Source organism: Anopheles coustani, chromosome X, assembly GCF_943734705.1.
Source record: "Anopheles coustani chromosome X, idAnoCousDA_361_x.2, whole genome shotgun sequence".
NCBI classification, from domain to species: Eukaryota; Metazoa; Arthropoda; class Insecta; order Diptera; family Culicidae; genus Anopheles; species Anopheles coustani.
The window spans coordinates 2,800,327-2,820,484 of NC_071290.1; the positions used below are offsets into that span (position 1 = coordinate 2,800,327).

Genomic DNA, 20,158 nt, shown 5'->3' on the forward strand with positions numbered 1-20,158 from the left:
ATCAAACCGTGAATCTGAAGATGAAAGGAACGATCAAAGAGAAGCGGAAGGCTATGAAAATAAACTGCACATTCTCTATTTTGCTGGCCTCGTTCGTCTCCAGGTCTCCTCTTCGCTGGTTTCCTCCGCGCATCTCTCGAGCGATACAGCGATACAAACATGTTGTGTTTTTGTGTGAAGAATCCGCTCTCTCTCGCGCGTGAGCGGAACCCGCGGGAAAAACGCGTGGTAACGAGCGCGGGTTTCCACAGCGCTTGGGAGCGGAATCGGGCCTCTTCCAAAAGGGGACGCCCGTGTGCCGGCCGAACGGGGTTGAACGCGGAGGCCGCTGAGAGTAGTTGCTCGGACCCTTTTCTATATAGCAGCGATCCGTCAAACCGGTGCGGCGTTAGTCGGAGATAGCACGTCGAGCTGGCAGGATCGCTTGATCGACGTTCCGCTAGCTGGATCGGAGGTGGTGTGTACGTCTCGCTCAACCCTTTGCTGCATCTGTACACGCAGCCGTGTTAGCGCGTGTGCTGTTTTACGGTAGTTTTTGTTTACGTTGTGCGATGTTCTTGCCATTCGTGGCGCTCGCGGGTGCTTACTAGATGAAAACTCACGAGCAAAATTTAGTGCAGAAAGTGCGTGATCGATAAAAGATTGTTTAGACCAGTGTCAGTATGACGAACAGCGTCCGATTTGTGCCGGCCCGGAAGCCATCCACCGGAAACAGTGCTCTACTACTCGCGAGGTGTACATTCCACTAAGGACGAGTGGGAACGACAATAGTGCGCAAGCAGAAGAAAACACGGAACGAAACAGAAAGAGGAAGGAGTCAGAGAGAGAGAGAGGGAGGAAGGAATCGAAACCCACAAAGGAGAAAAAAAGCAGCAAGGACGCAGGAGAGAGGTTGTTGAGGAACAATGTTTACCGCGCGCCGGAAACGGTATCCGATGGATATCCCGTTCGAACGCACCAGCTTCCGGAAGCTGGCCACCGCAGCAGCGCTGCTCGTGTGCGCATCGTTCGGCGTGCTGCGGGCGGAGGAGCTGCGCTGCGAACGCATAATGCTGAGTGCGTGCCAAAACCTGGTGTACGACATGACGATCGCGTCCGCGCCCGAGGCGGCCCTGGACTATCTCGCCCACAGCGGCCCACCCCCGGCGAGCGCCGGCAACGGTGGCAATGGGTCGGCGAGCGGCATCGTGCGCACCTGGCTGGACGCAGACCGACTGGTAAGTTGGTTCGCTGGCTGTCCCCGGCCCTGGCTGCTTCCGTCGGAGTCAACCGAATGTTCCCGTACAATCAACCGAACACATTGCTGTCCAATCAAACGCAGGATAGCCACTGAACAATTTATCTAAGGTCTTCTGAGGGATCAGGGTTCTAATTTGGAAATTTTACATAGTTGAAATATGACAAACAGAAAACCCTAAGATTTAGAGCTGAGTATTTCCGATTCCGATTCATGAATCTGAATGGTTCTTAGCATCATTTTCGAGATTCATAAATCTTTCAATGATTCAGATTCATGAATCCCAAAGATTCATTAATGTTACAAGTCGAGACACCTGAAGACCAAAAAAGAGCTATATAGACCCATGTTTTTTATTTGGTCGCATGATCCACGCCAACGAAAGACTCATGGAGATTCGTGAAAGATCCATGAAAGATACATTCAGGTTTGGTTTGGTTCATTGACATTAGAAGATTCGAATCCTAAAAGATCCATGAATCAATCTGATTGAATCTCGCCTACAGATTCATATGAATAAATCTCTCCTTAAGATTCGTAAGGCACCACACTGCTAAGAATCGTACATTTGCCTAGAATTGACTTAAACCCTATCTATTGATCATTACAAGATATGCAAGAGATCGGGATACGCCATGTTGGAACTCGTGGGTTCGAATCTCGAGTCCGGAACTGCCTTTACGGGGCGGCTTTAGATTGTCCAAAAGCCATACATTCTTCCAAGAACCTCCTCGGAGCTGAATTTTTCAGCATACAACAACTTCACGGGCTGTTTGATGATGATATCATTTGATGGCACAAAAGCAGTATGTCAACAGAGTATCAATAGAATGTTGTACCTGAAGAGCAGGAAGTACAAAAGCTACGGCTCATCACTTGTTTAGCACATCCCCGTGAGATAATGGAGTTAGAGGGGAGGGAATGCACAGAGTTGCAAAACATGTTCACACCTTTCTAGCAAAGCTTGATGGAGCCGACCCATCAGTCGAGCGTGTTGCTCAAATTAGTGGAAAAAGAATGTTTGCACGGGTGTGCCCGGCATGTAGTCTACTAATGGGGTAAGCATACTTTACGATACGATATCCAACATGCCTGTGTTTGTTATGCTAAATTCGCAACTGGTCAAGCGCGGACCCCTTCACCATTCCTTGGAGATCGCTTCCCTTGCCTTCAGCTTAATTGAACGAATTTGAACGAGAAACTCACGAATCTTCGCGGCGAATCTTTTAAACGCATCAGTGTCAAGATTCATGAGTCAATGAATCTCCTAAAAAACACATCCATGAGATATAACTTAAGTTACGTAAGTCGTGAGTAATGTTCTTAAAGAATCAATTGATTATTTAACTACTTCAAACGTCTTCTGTGTCTAGGATCTCCTAATTTCCATCACCAACTTGTTCAATTCTCAGGCACTACATTTTCATTGCCTTAGCGTTGTTGCAACCGGCTGTCGACATGCCAAAGAAGTCGAACGAAGTGACGACTAATTAAATTGGATTCCCTGGTAAGCAGAGCGGCTAGGTACACCGAGTTGTAGGCTCGTTCAGATTTAATTACCGGTAGGAAACCGGCTTAGGTTCGGCCTTTCTCCATTACTTTCATCGACAAATCAGTTCCCAACCGCATGTTAATAACTTGCTTGTCTGTGGTAGGCAACATTCGGATTAGAGATGTCCCGTATCGGCCACTGTGTTTAGCGAACCGGCTTCAGCCTAAGTCGGGCAGGTTTAGACGCAAGTCTATTAAAACAGAGGCTGCCAAGCGTGACTGTCAACTGGCTTTTTTTTTATGTCGTACGCCGTCTTTCCATCTTGTCAACCGGTAAAGGCCCTCGTAGCTAGGCATCATAGTGTGCATGTTGTTGCCATCCTAACAAATTAGCTCGCCCCGGTCAAGCGGCAACTTCTGCGCCAGCCAGGGTTTCGTTATCCTTTTGCTGGGCTGGTGATCGTAAAAGTAAGCTCGGTAAAATCATCCTTCTTTATCTCAAAAAACTCCTGCCTGCTCGAACGTTTTTTAGTGTTCCCCCCCCCCCCCCCCCTCCACTTTATTGTTGTTGTTGTTGCTTTTTTTATTTGTGCTTGAATACCCATTATGAAACACATTTTGCCCCTTATTTCTTGTTCTGCCACCGGAATTATTTATTTTTTAACTGTATGTTAATTTTCACGGCGCAACGCGACCACGGGCAATTCTCGATTGTGGTGGCATTTAGAGCTGATGGGTTTCCTTTTGCCTTCCCACCGGGCCTTCCTCCCTCACCAATCGTCACGTCATTTCGGCAAACGCCGCCGAGGCCAATCGTCAACCCGGGCAGAGGCGGTTCCTTTTATCGGTTTCCGTTCGCTTTCTTTCTTGCACTCCCGGTTCCTTCCTCGGCCTCCCCCCCACCCCCCCGGAGTTCGGCCATTCTTCCCAGTGGGCAAGTGTGTGTCGGGTGTCGGTGCAGATCAAATGGAATCATTAATGTTCGTTAGGAGCGCCCGAATGGCGAGGGAGATTTTAGTTCCTCTTATATGTGTGTTTCGTGTTTTTTTGTTTTTTTTTGTTGCTTCCTTAAATTTCGGTTAAGCCTTCTCCTACCTTCGCGCCCGCGCGTGGTTGTGCGTGTGACGGCTCCATATCAGCTCGCGGGCTGTGTCCGTTGCGCCGAAAGGTGAATGTAGCGGACACCTTCCCTCCCCGCGCTCTGTGACCGGTGGCGGGGGTCGTAATCTCGCAAACCGTAACCCTGAACGGAAGGCGCACGAACGGCGGCCCTCCCCCCCCCTGGCCGGAGGTTCCCGTAAATGACCACCATTCAGCCTCCGGTGGCCCATAACAGTCGACGTTTTTCGGTTACGGTTCCCTCTGTACGTGTGTGTGTTCTGTGCGTGATGAGGGCATTTCATCTTTCGTTCGCTTGCTTTGCGCTCCCTCCGTTCTTCTCCTCTTCTCTTACACTTGCACTCCTACCCATCGTTTTCCTCATTTACTTTTTTATTTCCACCTCCGGCTCCATTCGTTCGGCTGATATTTATGTTAATTACATTACCTTTTATTGTGATGTGAAATCATAAACCTAATTTTATTGCCAGGATTAAGTGTCCAGCGTCGATATCATATTCCACTTTACATACCTTTCCACTTCCACACACACACACACACACACACGCGCGCGCGCTTCGACCGCACGCTACCGGCAAAAGGGTTGATAATGAATATAATTCTTTCACATATTTTCTCTTCTTCGAGCTGACCCCGTTCCCCCCGTCGTCGACACGTCCCCGGTCCACAATTACACTTCATGATTTCGTTAATTTAAAAAAAAATCCATCATACTAGTTTTACGGCGAGACGACAAACGTTAGACGAACGGCTAGGAAAGGTACGGCTGGACGTATTTATGACGCTCCCGCTAAATTTCACACTTTACCAAACTTTACACTGCTTTGCCGAAGCTGCATTGTTGTTGGTTGATTTTTATTTCGATCCTTTTTTGAAGATTGCCGCCCCGTTTACGGGGAACGAGCGTTAAAAAGTTTAGAAAAAGGCCTCAATCGATCAATACTACGTTCCATGCACGTAGAACCGCTACGCTTCGTCGAGGTCGACCTCTGGCGCGGATGGTACGCTTACATGGAGGCATGTCTGATGATGATGGTGGCAGTAACACTCAGACACCTGCCGGCACAGGTCTCAGCGGGCGCTCGCGCTTCGAATGGAGCTTGGATGGTGCGCGGCGAACACACCGAAACCGGGCCGATCGGCAATCGGCGAATTGTAATAAACAGGGCCACACACTGTTCCTAGCCGTTCGAATGCGCATCCGCGCCGGTTGTTCCATCGGTTTCCAATTCCGATCTGATCGGCGAGTAACGTGCCGGTGTGAATTTTCACACCTCCCCGACGGGCGTCCGCCGAAACCCCCCGCGACCCCGGCCGGAACACCACAGTTCGCCTCCGCACGTCCACAAGCCCGTTCCGCACAGTGGTCATTTAGGACACTTGCAGCGTACAGTATTTTTTTTCTACCCCATCCCGTTGTTGTACCACATGTTCCAACACTTTGTTTTGGCATATGTGGTTTTCGTTGAATCTTTCTATTCTCCGTTTGATCTACTTGACGTCATTCCTTTCAAATTCAAACACACATTTAAAACATGCAAGAAAAGGGCCTCTCTTCTAGGTTGTTTTGAAGTATTTATCAGTGAAGCCCTTCGGCCTTTTTCGTTCTCTAATCTAAAACTAGGCAATCATAGATTAGTAATAAGTGCATAAGTGCATTTTAAGTTTTATCATGGTCTAACGATGTTTTGAATGCTTATCATACATATACCATGTCCAGCTCGCCCAAAGATGCATAAGATGCAATGCTACAAAGTGTAACATCCGAACAGAATGTCGGGTTATCGAATGTAATAAAACGAATTGAATAAATGAATTCGGCGTTTAAGCTCCACCTAGCCCTTTGAGAAATTTGCATTTATATCGCCAACGAACCGTTCTCATGCGTTTGCGTTATAAATAGTCTCCGGTACTGGGACGTGGATCTTCAGATACTGGAAACCTCTGCCCATTCCATCTTTTATCGACGTTGTCGGGTTGTTCGCATCACCTGCATCGCATAGTTTGACGTTCACTCAGGGCTGAAGTAGAATTGACAAGACAATTCGAGGGATTTTTAGGCATTAGAGCAAGTGTGATCATGTGTGCTCTGTGGGAAAACAGTTACATCCTACAACCTTCACCACCTTGTGGTCGAGGTGTTTGATAGACATACATATAATGGTATGGCTAAGGAAAAACACAAAAAAAAAAAACACTTATAGACGACATGAAGCAGCCGGAAACGGCCTTCAAATGTGGTCGTCTTCAATTGGTTCGGGCGACACTTTCCGCCACAGAGTGGACAATCGAATTCGCAGACAGATGGGAAGTGTCGAGATTCCTCGATCGATGGCCCTTCAGCGCGTGCGGCTCAGCCGCACCACTTTGCGTAATGGCCGAATCGAGTCAACAATTTCTGATTCGATGCTTGATTGGTACACTCCATTTACACTAACAGCTGCTCGATCCGAGATATAATTTTCATCATGATTATTTGCCCTTTTTGTCCCATGCTTCCGCCTGTGTGCCGCCGGTGTATCCTAAAGTGCGTCGGTGTGCCGCAGATAGCTCGACGCTCGGCAAAGATACTATACTGCGCGTTGGTCAAGCGCGGCGCACGTTCGGGACCGACCGAAGCTTGTGCGAGTGCGAGTGCACACGATAAAGGGCGGTGGTAGACGTGCTCTCGGTGTCCCGGTGTCCGGTTGGGTAACACGCCCGAACAATTCGATCTGCACCCGATAACGTCGACCACGATATCAGCGCCGCGGTGAAGGTTTATGAAGCCCGTCTGAAAGCCGTCTAAGCGGAAGCCACCGACGGACAGATTAGACGGCCGGGGTTTATGAGCTGGACGTCCGGATGGCATGGGTGGGTGGGCGTCTGCTAGTGGAACCCGGGGAAAACGTGAAGCCGCCGAAAGGACTTTACCCTCCGCTATCCAAGCTCGGGCCGTTCTTTGTGGTATGTTTACAAATTCGCAGTCGCAGCCGTAGCAGTTCCGAAAGGGGGAAAAAGACGCTCAGGTTTGCCGTAGAACAACGCAACGGCCACGAACAACGGCTCACGGTAACCCGTTTGCGTGTGATCTCCGTTTCAGCACACAGCATACGGGCGGGTTTCCGCACACCAACACGCCAAAAACCGGCGGCCCGGTACGAAAGCAGCGTTACGGTGCGCGCAACGGTGGACGGCTTGCTTTGAATTGAGCTCTTGCGCCAGAAAAGGGCTCGAACCGGAGGGAAACGGGGTGAACGGGAGAGAGAGAGAGAGAGCAGCAGATACCAGATACGAACATTCGTTACCGTACCCCGGGGGGATGGGCTTGCGGAGAAACGGAAGAGCAGGGAGAGGGCGAGAATTATGATGAAGACCAGGGATCCGTGTCCGCGTGCTGAAGGGAATCCGACGAGTGTCGGTGTCGGCTCCGGTGCCTTTGATCTTTCGGTGCTCCCTTCCCCGTCACTGCGCCACTTTCCACCCCGCACACACACACACACACACACACACACACACATACACCGCTGGCCAGTTGCCTGCACTTCACCGCACCGCACCGCACCGCACCGTGCCCACCCTTCCATGCAATGCGCGCAAATTACATACCTTTCTTTCTCCATCCTACACCCCCCTACCCGGGGATCAAACCGCGTCTAATTCCCAACGGCGTTCTCGTCGATTGCTGTAGCTCTCTCCTGTTTTTTTTTCCGTCGCCTTTGCTCTGGTTCTCCATTCTTTGCACTACGTGCGGATCTTCAACAGCCTTGAAGTCACGTCCATAGGACCTCTCTTGGTGGTGTTCCTTGCGCTTGGCACTATGGGAAGATTTGTTTAAGAAATTAACCTGTATATACCTGTGAGCTTGGAGTTATAGAATTGCTATATAAAGTAGGTGTTGGAAGAAAATTTGACTGATATAGATCACCCATAGATACGAACTGTCTACGAAGGGTAGGTTTCAGGTTGGGAACATATGGCATTAGTAGCCGGGCTAAGGATCTACGCTTACAGATTAGCACGCGGAGACCCAGGAAGCTGGATCCCGCTTTTCAGAACTGGAGTGAATCCTCGCAGACTCAGAATATAAAGAGGGAGAAGACTTCTTGGACTTGTGATTCAAGAAATCACGCAATGGAATCCTGTATGCACATCTTTGAGCATGCGTCCTTTTCTAGAATTGAAGGAACTTCGAAAAACCCTCTTTTCCGGGAGGATTTCCAACATAAGAAGTTGCAATTTGTCTCTTGTTGAGAGGACTGGTCAATAGAATCGTTCGATCATGCAAGTTAACTACAGGGATGTTCCTGAAGGAAGGTGTCCACGCCTCAAATACTCTTGTAAGGCAAGGCTCATGTAGAATGGCAAACGCAAGGCCTCCACTTTAATGATCTAAGAAGTTTAAGTTAACCACGCCCTAGAACCTATACTGCTACCATAGTGAACGCTGAACGATTTGAGATTGAGCGCAATCCCCATCTGGAGAATGTCAGCATGTCAGGTTAGGGACGTGTTTCCTTTAATTTTTGGATACATTTATGCATAGCTGTAGCTGTAAAGGAGTCCCTGTAACTTAGTAACCTGTAAGTTCTTTTTAGCGAAATCTTTAAACTCTTCAACTTCATGCCCACCAGGTGACCAGCAATGGCCCCAAAGTGCGTATAGCTTTACTTCGTCTCCTTCTGCCGCTGCCTTTGCCTGCCCCGACGGGCCCCCCGGTGTAGCCTTTTCTTCCAGCTATGGGTTCCCCCTCCACCCCCGCTCCCCAACGTTCTCCATTTTCTCCCCTTTTGTTACGATGGTACGCGCATCATTTTACCGACTGGAGGCGGAGCTGCCTTCGTTCGTTTGCGTTTCTTCGTCACTTGATTCGGATTCCTTTTTCATGCAGGCCCCCAGTGAAGGGTTGTCGAGTTTTCTCTACCCCCCCCCTCTCTCTCTCTCTCTCTCTCTCTCTCTCTTCTTCACCATCCTTCCCGATTGGAAGCCGTCCGTTGTTTTGCTCTGCCATTTTCATTCCCATTCTACCCAGGCGCGTTTTCGCTGTTTCTTTTTGGTTTTTGTTTTGTTTCCTTCCTTCTTCTTTGTCTACTTCTTCGCTAAACCACTCTCCAACCGAAATCATCCAAGCCAGCCAAGGAAATCGCATTTATTCCCCGACCGTTCCTTCATCTTTGCTTATGATGCGGTGAATGCTTTTATGTTTTGTTTTTATTTGCCCCATTACCGGACGGGCACTGTGTTGGAAGGGAGGGAGGGAAGTGGAGGGGGAGGAACACTTTTAAACCGGACCACACGGGGACGGAGCGGCCGGCAGGGGGCAAGCAATTCGGCGCAGGGAGATGCCTAAGATGATAGAGTAAGCAGCAATGCGGATGGTTTCCTCCGCGCCGTTAGTTGGTGCTTCCAAGCTCTTGCCGTCCTAAAACCTGCGCGACGGTTTCTTGTCTGGCGTTAACCCCTTCCTGGAGCGCTGGACCATCGCTCTGCACACTACGACTTACGTTTCCGACGCTGTACGAACCGACCTCTCGGCCGATGTGTTCGATTTGTGGTCCGTAGTTGGATACATTTTATTACAATTGCCGGCAAATAAAAACCGCCAGGCCTGGGAGGGAGGGACGAACGTAGGGAGGAAGGAGCATGATGCAAGTGCATCTTTGTTTATGTGATCATGCACCAGCGCTGCAGGAGCAAGGGGATCGCCATTGAATGCCTTTCGGTGTACTCGACCCGCCAGAAGGTAAACAGCGCCCTCGGGGACAGAACGAGTGCAGCGGGCGGCTGCCAGGGAGACCGATTTAAGAGCTTCTCAAAGAATCCAAACTACCAAGCGTTTACTTCGTTTTCAGCCAAGCATTTGATTAAATCGATTGAAGCAAATTCAGCATGATTCAGAATTTAAGCAAAGTATGCAAATCGATAAACTGGACCTTCTCACTCACTCTGACTTAAACAAGCACGTTTACCTAGCTTACTCAGGGTCAGTTTAATAACCCGTGTACATTGTTCCAAACTTTTGCTAACTTATCTATAAAACAGTACTTTTACTCAACCCCGTAAACATATTTTAAACAATACCCTTTTCAGAATTTTTCGTACAACAGTTTTACGTGCAATGCAGAAGGGTTATAACAATAAAATAATACCACACTTTGACATTGAATCAATCCACGCATAACGAGCACCTATATCAACAAGATATCTATGATTTGTTTTCGTTACGTAAATGGATCAACAAGTGAAATTGATAACTGTCACAAAAAACTATTTGAAATGCTCCTGGAATAATTAACACCTTGCCGTGCGGATGCACGGTGTAATGAATCCGTAGCGGTTTGCATCCGATCACGATAATTCGGGTGCTAGATCGTACGGCGTGAACCGATTTGAGAAGCGCTGATCTGTTCTTGGAATAGGCTGGATGGAAGGGTACACAGTTTGATGGTGCTTTTTATGGTGCCAGTGATGCTTTGAGCGTGAGCAAAAATTGTGTGTGTGTGTGCGCGTGTTGTGTTTGCGCAGTGGAGGAGGCAGGAGGGCGGGATCTGCAGAATGTAGCTGGGAAGAAAGATCAAACGGTGCGCACCGACGCGCGTCCATAATTCCGTTGCGCATAAGTGCCTGCAAGTGCAACAGGACGGCGGCTTCTCCCACTGCAAAGTGAAGCCTTCGCATATGAGGTGCGAGCAAATATACCTTTGTGTGATCACTCGATGACAAAACGACGACACGCGACGATCGAAACGATGACATTTATGCAACCCCGGTTTCGGTGGTGCTGTAAAGAATTCACTTTGATGATTTAAACTTATACTAGCATATATCTAGTATATAGGATAGTAGACTAACCAAATGTTAGCTGTAGTTTTGGAAACTAAACTATCCTCAAAGCATTCCTTCGCCAAAGCAGGTTATTTTCTCCCCTGCTGACCGAGTGAGAAAAACCGATGGCGTTTTGTTTTGTTATGTTTTTTTTTGTTGGAGTTTTTTTTCATCTTTAAACAACCTACTACCCTTCCACCTGCAATCCATAGCACATCCCCCAAATGGAGCACCAACAAAGAGAGGAAAAAAGAAAAAATAAAAGGAAAAGAAAACATACACATAAAGCCAACCGATGCGGCTGATTGCCTCTGATCGCTTTGAAATGATGATTGTTTATCTTACAATGGGAAACCCACTGGACACTTCAAAAGTGGTTCGGTGTCGTAAATATGTGATGGAGGAGGAGGAACGGGAGGAGGCGTGAAGAGAAGGGTTGGGTTGAAAAATCACATAAACACACACGCGCGCACATGGGTTACAGGTTTCTTTCCGGTTGATGTTTTTTTTTTTTTGGGGGGGAACGTTGGTTGGGGTGTAAAAGGATATGCAACGGAATCGCCATCCGATGGGGAGGTTGTGCTGAAAAACCTTTCGAAATATGAATTCAACCGTAGGGATTGTGCTATCTTAGGAATTTGTTTTTTGTTCTTTCTTTTTTCCGAATTAATTCATTCGCCCATCGTTGTGATGCGTTGTGCGTTTGAGTTAAAATTCGCTTCTTTAACGCTGCCTCAACCCGTCCGTTGCGTCTGAGGGGGGTGGGGGAATATTTTCCCGTGACGCACACCCGGGGGCCACATTTTTCTCCCGCCAGATTGCCTCGAACCATCATCGTTTTTGCCTTGATTTTTTTGTTTTTAGTTTTGGTTATTTTGTTCCACAATCCTCTCCTTCCGTTCCACCGGAGGAAGGGGAGGGCGTGGGGAATGCATCTGCGGGGCGGGTAGCGGGCGGAAACCAGACCCGGGGCACCCTAATGGAAAAGCATACTCGCGCTGATAAGATAGCTCCAAGTGGTTGGTTGTCTTTTATTTTTCCCTAGGTTTTTTTTTTCCTTTCCTTTCGGTGTTGTGCACCCTCCGGGCAGCGAACTGCGCCGAAAAGAAAACACCGGCTAAGAGGCTGCTGCTGCTGCTAGTGCTGCTGAAGACAAAATCGAGCGTGGCGGCTCCGGCGGTGCTCAAAAAGGATGGCTGCGATTAGGGAGGTCGGTAGAGGTCCTCTCGTGGGTCCCGCGAACCCCCTCGTGCCGGGATGCCATCGGAGCGGAAATATTTGGGCACATTTGGAAACAAAAAAAAAAAACCAACCCGCCAACGGAACGAAACGCCTGGAAAGAGGAAACTAAAGCGGCTTAATTTCAATTTCGATATGGCGGGGTTGAAAAGCCTGACCCGAAGGAGATTCCGGCCGGGGCGAAATGATGCTGCGTCACGTTCGTTCGTTGGTACCGGGCCAACTTTTCGTACGAAATGTATTTCACCTTTGCGAGCTGGTTTGTTTTTTGCTACTGCTTAAACTTAAAACCACTCTTTTTCATTAAACTACTTTGTTTTAATTTGTCATTAGCGAAACACAACGATAAATATAGGCATAAAGCTAGAAGTTAACAAAGCAACTGTTTGCAGAAAATTCTAACACAGTACATCCGGTTTGTAAAGTTGGAATAGTAAACGTTTTGCCCTTTTAAGCTACTATCCCCAACGTTTAATACTTTTTGTAACAGTAAACTAGCGTGGTGCCCATGGCGCAGCGATAGCGCGAGGAAACACCACACCACAGGTGTGGGATCGAATCTCGAGTCTGGCACCCTCCGGTATTACGAACGGCTGACCACCGATCTATAATATACCGTCTTTCGGTCACACAAACTCTCTTCGGAGAGAGGCCTTGTCCCACTAGGGGATGTCGTGCCACATAAAATAAACTAGCGTTTCGAAGAGTCACAATACTGTTTTTCGCGAATGTTTTGACAGATTATTTGCTTTGTTGGTTACTTTTTCACTCGATAGGCTTTGAGGTTGGCTTATTCTTGAAGATGAGAGTTGGTAACAGACCCTTCTACACCTTTCACGATCATTTAGAGTTTGGTTTTTACTGAGCCCGTACAACTTGGACTGTAGTGAGTTCATGTTTTTCTTGTTGATAGATCTTGTCTTCATCCCTGTGCTGTCGGCTCGCTGTATGGTTAAACCTCGCAGAGCGCAGTTGAATTTTCATCCTTCCAACCATCCATACACATACACATCTGTCACATCTTTCAACTCCATCTGTTTCCAATTGATTTTCCTGTCCGTACCTTTCCAGTCGGGCTGCTTCCAATTACTTTTTAAGCGATCACGGATTCCTGGTTCAGTTGTTTTTTTGTTTTTCTTTTTCGTTATTTCGCCAACCCAAGATGCATTATTTCATCCGTTGCGAATGGGCGTTCGGCAGTCGGGCGTGGGGATAAAAAGGGGATAAATGTCACCCATGCGAAACCGGCTCCACGACGCGGTTCGGTTTTTCTGCGCCGGTTCGGACGGGAAGCGCGGCTACATTGTTCGAAATTAGTTCTTATATGTTGTTCGTAGCTTCGTGGTTCGGATCTGTCGAACGCTGGATGTCCAAAACTTGCGAAGCTGACGAACGCGCTCGCACCGACATAGTTGCGCCGACGCAGCCGGAGGTGGTGGCACGTGAACGGCACCGGACGTATCGAAGATCACGGAGACACGTCGGAAAAAAGCAGGACGCCGGGGGGCCTGAGGAAGAGCCCCGGGGCACCGGAGGCGGCAACGGCCGGTTCAAATGGGTACGGTTAATTTCGGATGTGTGTTCCCGGCTCGACGATGATATCCATTAATTTGCCATTATGCTGCGATCCCTCCTTCTTGGCGCGGCCGACCGATCCGACCGATCATCAAACAGCGCCATTATCATCGGCCTCCCGTTCATCCTCATCATCATCTGCGCTGCCCATTAGATTCGTTCGATTCGTTTCAGCTTTATCAGCAACGGCGTAGTATGGTAAAGAGGATTTGGTTTTCCCCTGTTTTTTTTTTTCCTTCTTTGCCCTCCGGGTTTAGGCGCGGTCCGAAAGACAGCAATTTGTATGAGTCGAATGGAGGACGTCCTGTTTCCAGGGCCGTGCGTCTGGTTGGTTCACCTGCAAAGAAGTGCGTCGATTTTTCTGCTCGATCGATAGATCACTCGGCACATCACAATTTCAATCTCACCACAGCTGTTTGACAGATGTTTGTTTTGATTTGCAAATCCCACCAAGCAGCGCGTTACGTTGCGATTGTAGCTTATTTTATATCTATTGTTTTTTTTTCACGCGGCCTTTACTTATTCATTGAACACACATACAGCCACATAAGCGCGAAAAAAGTGCCCACTATCGTTTTTCATTTTTCCTTTCCTTCAAAAACGTTGAAAAGCTACTTCGGCTCAGCAACGCTGTTGACGGAATTCCGAGCTGGTTTTGGTACGATCCGAGCAGCGGAGCAATGGGAGCATTTTGGTATGCAACAAAGCAGGTTGAGAAGGGAGGGGAAGGGTGCAGCGTTGGTGCGATTAATACCAACCGGGGCCGGGAACCGGGAACCGGGCGGGAAAATGAGCGAAACGCGTTCATCGAACGGCCGAAGCCGAAGGAAGATGGAGAAAAAAGGCTTAAACAAAACCCACTGCCTCTACACCCGTTTCCCCTACATCTTGACGGGGACGGGGGGGGGAGGGAGGGAGGGAGGCCGACGAAAGTTCAAAGAAAGAACATTTGAAGAGCAAGGGGTTGCTGGCGGGTGCATCAATGGAGCAGCGACAACAACACACAAGAAAAAAAACCCCTCTAACCCCATCTCAGCCGCCCTTTCTCGCGGTTTTCCCTATCACAAAAACGCAGAAATCGACGCACACACACACACAGGTAACCCCTTTCTTCAACCTCATCCCTTCCCGGCGTCCCGCGAGCTTCAATTGAATCAAAAAGTAACGATTCAAAAAATGGTTGGAAGCGATGTAAGATCATTATTTTATCTCTTTCATCTTTCATCCCGCGGCCATTTCTCCCGTCGATCGGTCGATCCGTCTGAATTGCGCAGGTGTGTGCTGGAGGTTGGAGCAGGACACCCGATGCAGGATCGTTGTAGAGAGAGGGGCAGAAAGCGTGAAGATGGAACGAATCGGAATCGAAGGCACGGATGCGGGCAGTGAAAAAGGCGAGGCACGGGAAAGATGGAAAGGGTTGCGGTGGCGACGGGGAAAGAGGGTGAACCCGGTGAACCGGTTGGCGATGCACAGCATCTCCTTCGTTTGGCACGTCTGTAGCGGTTAGTGTTATAATAATTGAACTTAATAGACCATCATCTCATCATCATTACACCGCGATCAACATCTCAAAAGGATGCATGACTGGCGGCTCGAAGGGAGAAAGGGTAGCGACACAGCGCCCCGGGGCAGCTGCGAGAACGAGGGAGAGAGAGAGAGAGAGCAAGAGAGAAAGAGTGTACAGGACCTCTGAAGTCCCGCCGGTGCGAACCGAAAAGCGGAACGAATTGACACCGATCGGTTGTAGCAGGGGATTTTTTTTCGGTTCAGTGAGGTTCCTGGGCAGATCTCTGGTACTTGCCTGCCTCTGGTTCTCCAGCCACGGACTTACCCGGTAATTGAATCGACTCTACGGCAGGCTCTACAGGGAGCGAGCACTCCGAGCTACAACTACGACTCATTGTAGCGTGAAATGAGACGCGGTTCGCTTTGCTACTCTAGGGAAGCAATGCCTACTCATGCCTGCACGGGCTAGGGATGATGTTTTAAGATATTGCCGCCAGGCGCAGGAGTGCGAGAACTACGCAAAAGCCTCGGTGGGACTTGGCACGATGGCAGAAAAGTTGCGTCACGTAATGGGAACTCCACGCTCTATAGCTTCTAAGGGACCTTAAAGCGGTCTTTATAATGCAATGTTGCGTGTAGTCGAAGTTTGAAATCATCAAAACTCAAAAACATTAACAAAGAACTTTGTACACAAACTGTTTGATCGATCCAATGCACTTTATTGCATGCTCGACAAACCGCACGCTAGAATTCGGCTTGAGGTGATAGGGCTCAGAGGAGAGGAACGTATCATAGCGGCGCGATGTGCTTCTCCGCATGTTTCCAGACTGTGGCTACGTTCGCTAGCTCTATACAAAAACAACATCACTGGGAAGAGATCGGTAAGTGAGGGACGAGCATGAGAGACTGGAGCGTGTGGTGGCTGAGAGAAGGGCGGGAGGGGGGGCTAGCAATGAAGGAACGAAGATGAAAGAACTGGTGCCGCCACGAGGCACCATCATCATCTTCATGAGCCGCAACCGCATCAGCATGAGTAGTTTCAAAAGAGGGCGAAGACACCGGCTACACAAGAGGCGTAGAATGAAACGTGGCGAACGAGAAGAAGCAGAACGCGATGATGTCAGTACCGACCGATATGCAGGCACCAGACAACCGGCCAGATCATGGATCGATCTCCTCTACCTCTGTAAGCCTTCTGTGTCGCGTCCCGCCGAGGTCTCTACCTCGGACTCTTCTTTTCCTGCCTACTCTACGCTTCTCTCTGATCTCCCCCGTTCTCTGTGGGGTATTGCCTATGCTCAATCTGAAACGTGCCTGCCTCCAGCAGGGGAGGGGAGGGGGGGGGGGAATGCTGACCCGAATGTAATAGCATTATTATAATACATCATCACTCCCCTATATTCGTAACGCATTAGCTTAAGCCGAGGGACGAATTATGGGCGCTGGCCTTTCGCCATCTCCCTTTTTTCTTCTCACCCTTCCCCAGCCCTCTCCTCTTCTTTTCCATGTACTAAACCACGCTGCTTTGGAGCTTCGGTATACCGCTTCACTGGAAAGTGTTGGCGTCACCGTAGCGGTCATATCGGAGAAGTTCTGGACCAGGTTGGGCGAGCCTCACCTTTAGTCGAATCGACCAAAGTTAGGCTCCAAATCGGCGTAGAAACTGGTAGAACACAAATGACCGAGAGGGAAGCTATAGCATCCATTGGAAAGTATCCACGCTCAAAGTTGAAGGTTTAATTATAAGACAATCTTTGACGAGGTGGTACTGAAAAGCAATTATCTAGCTCACGGGCTTTGAAAATATGTACATTCAAAGTTCTTCGAAGAGCACTGTTCTCTACATTTTCAAGGTGTTACCGCCCAACCCCTTAAATTTGACTGAAAGTATACCTAATCGAAATTTCCAAAAAATATGGCGGATTGAAAGGGGTAATCACACTCTAAAAATATATAAGTAATGGCTATATGGCGACATAAGCAAGCTGGCTGTTCTCCAAAGTGCTATGTTGTATATTTCACCGTTGCACTATTGATAAACCTTAGATTGGGTAAAGCTTGGCGGGTAGGAGTCAGCTACTAAGCGTATCCTTGTATGGAAAAAGTTTGACCAAGGTGTGTCTAGTGACTGCTTACCGAACTACCATTCACTGATGCGTCGAGGATGTCGTGTGACAGGACGAAGGAGATTGAGGAACCTCTTTCGAGGACAGATTAGATGTTCCGGCGTTCCCCAAAGGCTTCCTAGGGCAGCTGCTCCATCCACTACGCACTGATAATTAATCACAATTCGTTCGGTTGTGCTTCCAGATCACCTCACTGCGACCGGTCATCGACTCCGGGTGCTCCAAGCAGGCTCTCTTCCTGTTCTGCTCGTCGCTCTTCCCACTATGCTCGCCGACCGCACCGCGCCCCGTGCAGCCGTGCCGCTCCCTGTGCGAGCAGGTGCGCAAGGATTGCTTCAGCGAGCCTCCGAACAGCAAGCTGTGGCCGGCGTACCTGGACTGCCGCGCGCTACCACAGCCCGAAAAGCACGAGCTGTGCATGCAGGTATGCCACACATTGTGTTCGAATACGTCGCTGTGTATGGGTGCCTAATTGACTATTGTTTGTTGGCGTGTTCGTGTAGGTTCCTTCGGATGCAACGGGTAGCGTAGAGCACTACACACCGGCAGCTCCGGTGGTCGGTGCCGGTGTCAGTGTCGGTGGTGGTGTCATTCCACCGAGCGTCGTACAGCAGGTCGCCAACACGAAGGATGTGGTAGGGAAGGGCTGGTTCATCTCCAACCTTGGACAGCCGACGGCAGCGCAGGGTGCCGGTGCGACGAGTTTGTCCGAGCGAATCAGCTCCCTCCTGCTGCCGGAGGGTGGCGAAGGTGCCTTCAAGGTGGCGGTGCACGGTGGCACGAGCAATCGAAGCGGTGTCCTTGGCAGCGGAGCTACAACGCGAACTGTGACGACCGCGCCTCAGCCCTGCCCGGTCAACTACAGCCTGGAGTACGACCGGTGCGTGCCACGGTGCGGCCCGACAGTGGACGCACTGTACAGCCAGCGCCAGAAGGAGCTGATCGAATCGTGGACGCTGGTGCTGTCGGCTGTGTGCTTCATCTTCACCTTCACCTCGCTGGTTGCGTTCTGGACGAAGACGGCGAAGTTGGAGTACCCGGACCGGCCGATCCTGTTCATGACGCTGTGCTACAACCTACTAGGGCTGTGCTACCTCGAGCGAACGATCCTGCACAGTCCGCGGCGGTTCGAGGCACCGCTTGACGATGGGTCCGCTCCCAGCACCCGCGCCGACTGCTCCATCACGTCCCAGTGCCTAGCGTACTACATCCTCAAGCACTATCTGCTGCTGAGCGCCAGCACCTGGTGGCTCATCTACGGCCTCTGCTGGTACCTGAGCACGGCCAAACAGTGGTCCTGCGAGGCACTGGAACGCAAGTCGGGCCTGTTCCACGTGCTGGCGTGGGTCGTGCCGTTCGCCGCCCCCATCGGCGCCCTGCTCCGCGGCAACATCCAGCGCTTCGAGCTGACCGGCTTCTGCACGGCGCGCGGCTTCACCGAGCTGCCGACGCTGCTGCTGCTGATGGTCGGTGCGGCACTCGTCTGCCTCGCGCTGGCCGCGCTCGCTCGCCTGCGACTCTGCTGGAACCAGCGGGCACCACACCTGTCGCGCGTCTTCGGCCGGGTGCTCACGTTCGCCGTCTGCTACCTGCTGCCCGCACTGTCCGCCACCATCTGCATGATGCTGGAGCGTGTCGAGCACGAGCTGGAACCGTGCCCGCTGGTAGCCACTGGCGGGGCAACCGGCTGTTCTACCCAACCGCAGCCCCACTTCACCATGCTGCCGACGGCTCTACGACTGGCGCTGACCCTCCTGGGTGGTGGTTTCGTCGGCGTGTGGCTCTGGTCCCGCCAAACAACGACCGACGGCGCGGGCAAGACGCTTTCCGGCACGCCAGCGACGGCAGCCAGCAGCTACTACGCTTCCCGCGACCTTACGCTGCTAACGAAGGGCCCGAAAGCGACCCCGAAGAGCAACGCGACCGACGGACGGTCAACCGCTACCAACAGCCGGCGTACCGGGACGCCAGCTTCCCTTCTGGCGGAAGGAGGACCCCGGGCCGGGTTAGCTTTCGGCCCGGAAGTCCACGGACACCAGCGCAAAGCGGTTGACAGCAGCGGCCAGGCGAGAAGCGAACGAACCCGAGGGACCTCCATCGCCAGCCCGTACCGAACGGCCAGCAAGACGCAGAAGTACTGCTACGTGTATCGACCCTGCTCACGAACGCTGCTGCCGGAGGACGCCGGCACCGACTCGGTGCGCTCCAGCTCCGGACGCCGCTCGCAGTGTCTCGACAGTGGCTTCTCCACCGCGGGAGCTACCAGTGGGGCGAGCGGGGAGGGCGGTGGTGCCTACATGCCGGTGCGGGTGTACCGCAGCTTACGTCCCGTGCCGGTGTCTATGATAACCAGAATCTGAACGCCAGATCCTGAGGTGCCTTCATCGAAGGAGATGATGATGCGTTACGTCATCTCTACTCGGTTAATGCCCTTGGGGGAAGATAATGAAGCGCACGAGTCAATGGCGCAACGGAGCGCTAAGCGCGTGTAGGCGTAGTGTAGTGTAAGAGAGTGACGACCCCTGTGACAAGCTTTAATTAGTTTTTATATCGAATCACCTAACCACGATACTGTGCGTAATGTATAAAATCTCCTCCATAGTGCCTAAGATGTCGGCCTGAGTATTCGCTCTTTTCATGGTTCATTTGTTAAAAAAACGGCGTAGTAGTCGCAACCGAAGTGCACGAGTCAAACCCTAGGGATGCCACACTATGTTAGGGTAAATAGAGGCAAACAGCGATCCTAGGAGCCACGAAGGCTCGCCTGAGTAGGAATGGCAAGCAACTTACCTTTTCGGCCTGAACAAAGTACTGATTTCGACTAGCGTAAGTTTCGTCAATCAATGGCACAGAGTTTACTAGAAAGAGCGGAAGAGAACGAGTCCGAGAGCGTTAAGGTGTGTGTGTGTATATAGTCTAACATTAAGCTAACAACTCAATCGCTTTCATTTAAGCCCCTTGGTAGAATCATATTGTATTTAAAACAGAAGGCAACATTTAACTCTAAAACCAATGAATACATCGTACTTTTATCCTTATTAAAGTAGTCCTTTGTTTTTGT

At 50.2% G+C, this 20,158-nt stretch overlaps 1 protein-coding gene across 1 annotated transcript; it reads left to right on the forward strand.

The window, feature by feature from the left end:
• The first annotated feature begins 791 nt into the window (after window positions 1-791).
• Window positions 792-20,084, forward strand: LOC131268835 (frizzled-3). The gene is made up of 3 exons (XM_058271115.1): window positions 792-1,217; window positions 17,282-17,521; window positions 17,601-20,084. Exons 1-3 carry the CDS (start codon window positions 906-908, stop codon window positions 19,455-19,457), a joined length of 2,409 nt encoding a protein of 802 aa, XP_058127098.1. The 5' UTR covers window positions 792-905; the 3' UTR covers window positions 19,458-20,084.
• Window positions 20,085-20,158: the final 74 nt, after the last annotated feature.

What these genes read in the sequence shown, in the direction of transcription:
- LOC131268835 (XM_058271115.1), top strand. Translation starts at nt 906, where the DNA reads ATGTTTACCGCGCGCCGGAAACGGTATCCGATGGATATCCCGTTCGAA. An exon ending in GGCTGGACGCAGACCGACTG is followed by an intron (nt 1,218 to 17,281) that starts GTAAGTTGGTTC and finishes TTGTGCTTCCAG; the next exon opens with ATCACCTCACTGCGACCGGT. An exon ending in AGCACGAGCTGTGCATGCAG is followed by an intron (nt 17,522 to 17,600) that starts GTATGCCACACA and finishes GTGTTCGTGTAG; the next exon opens with GTTCCTTCGGATGCAACGGG.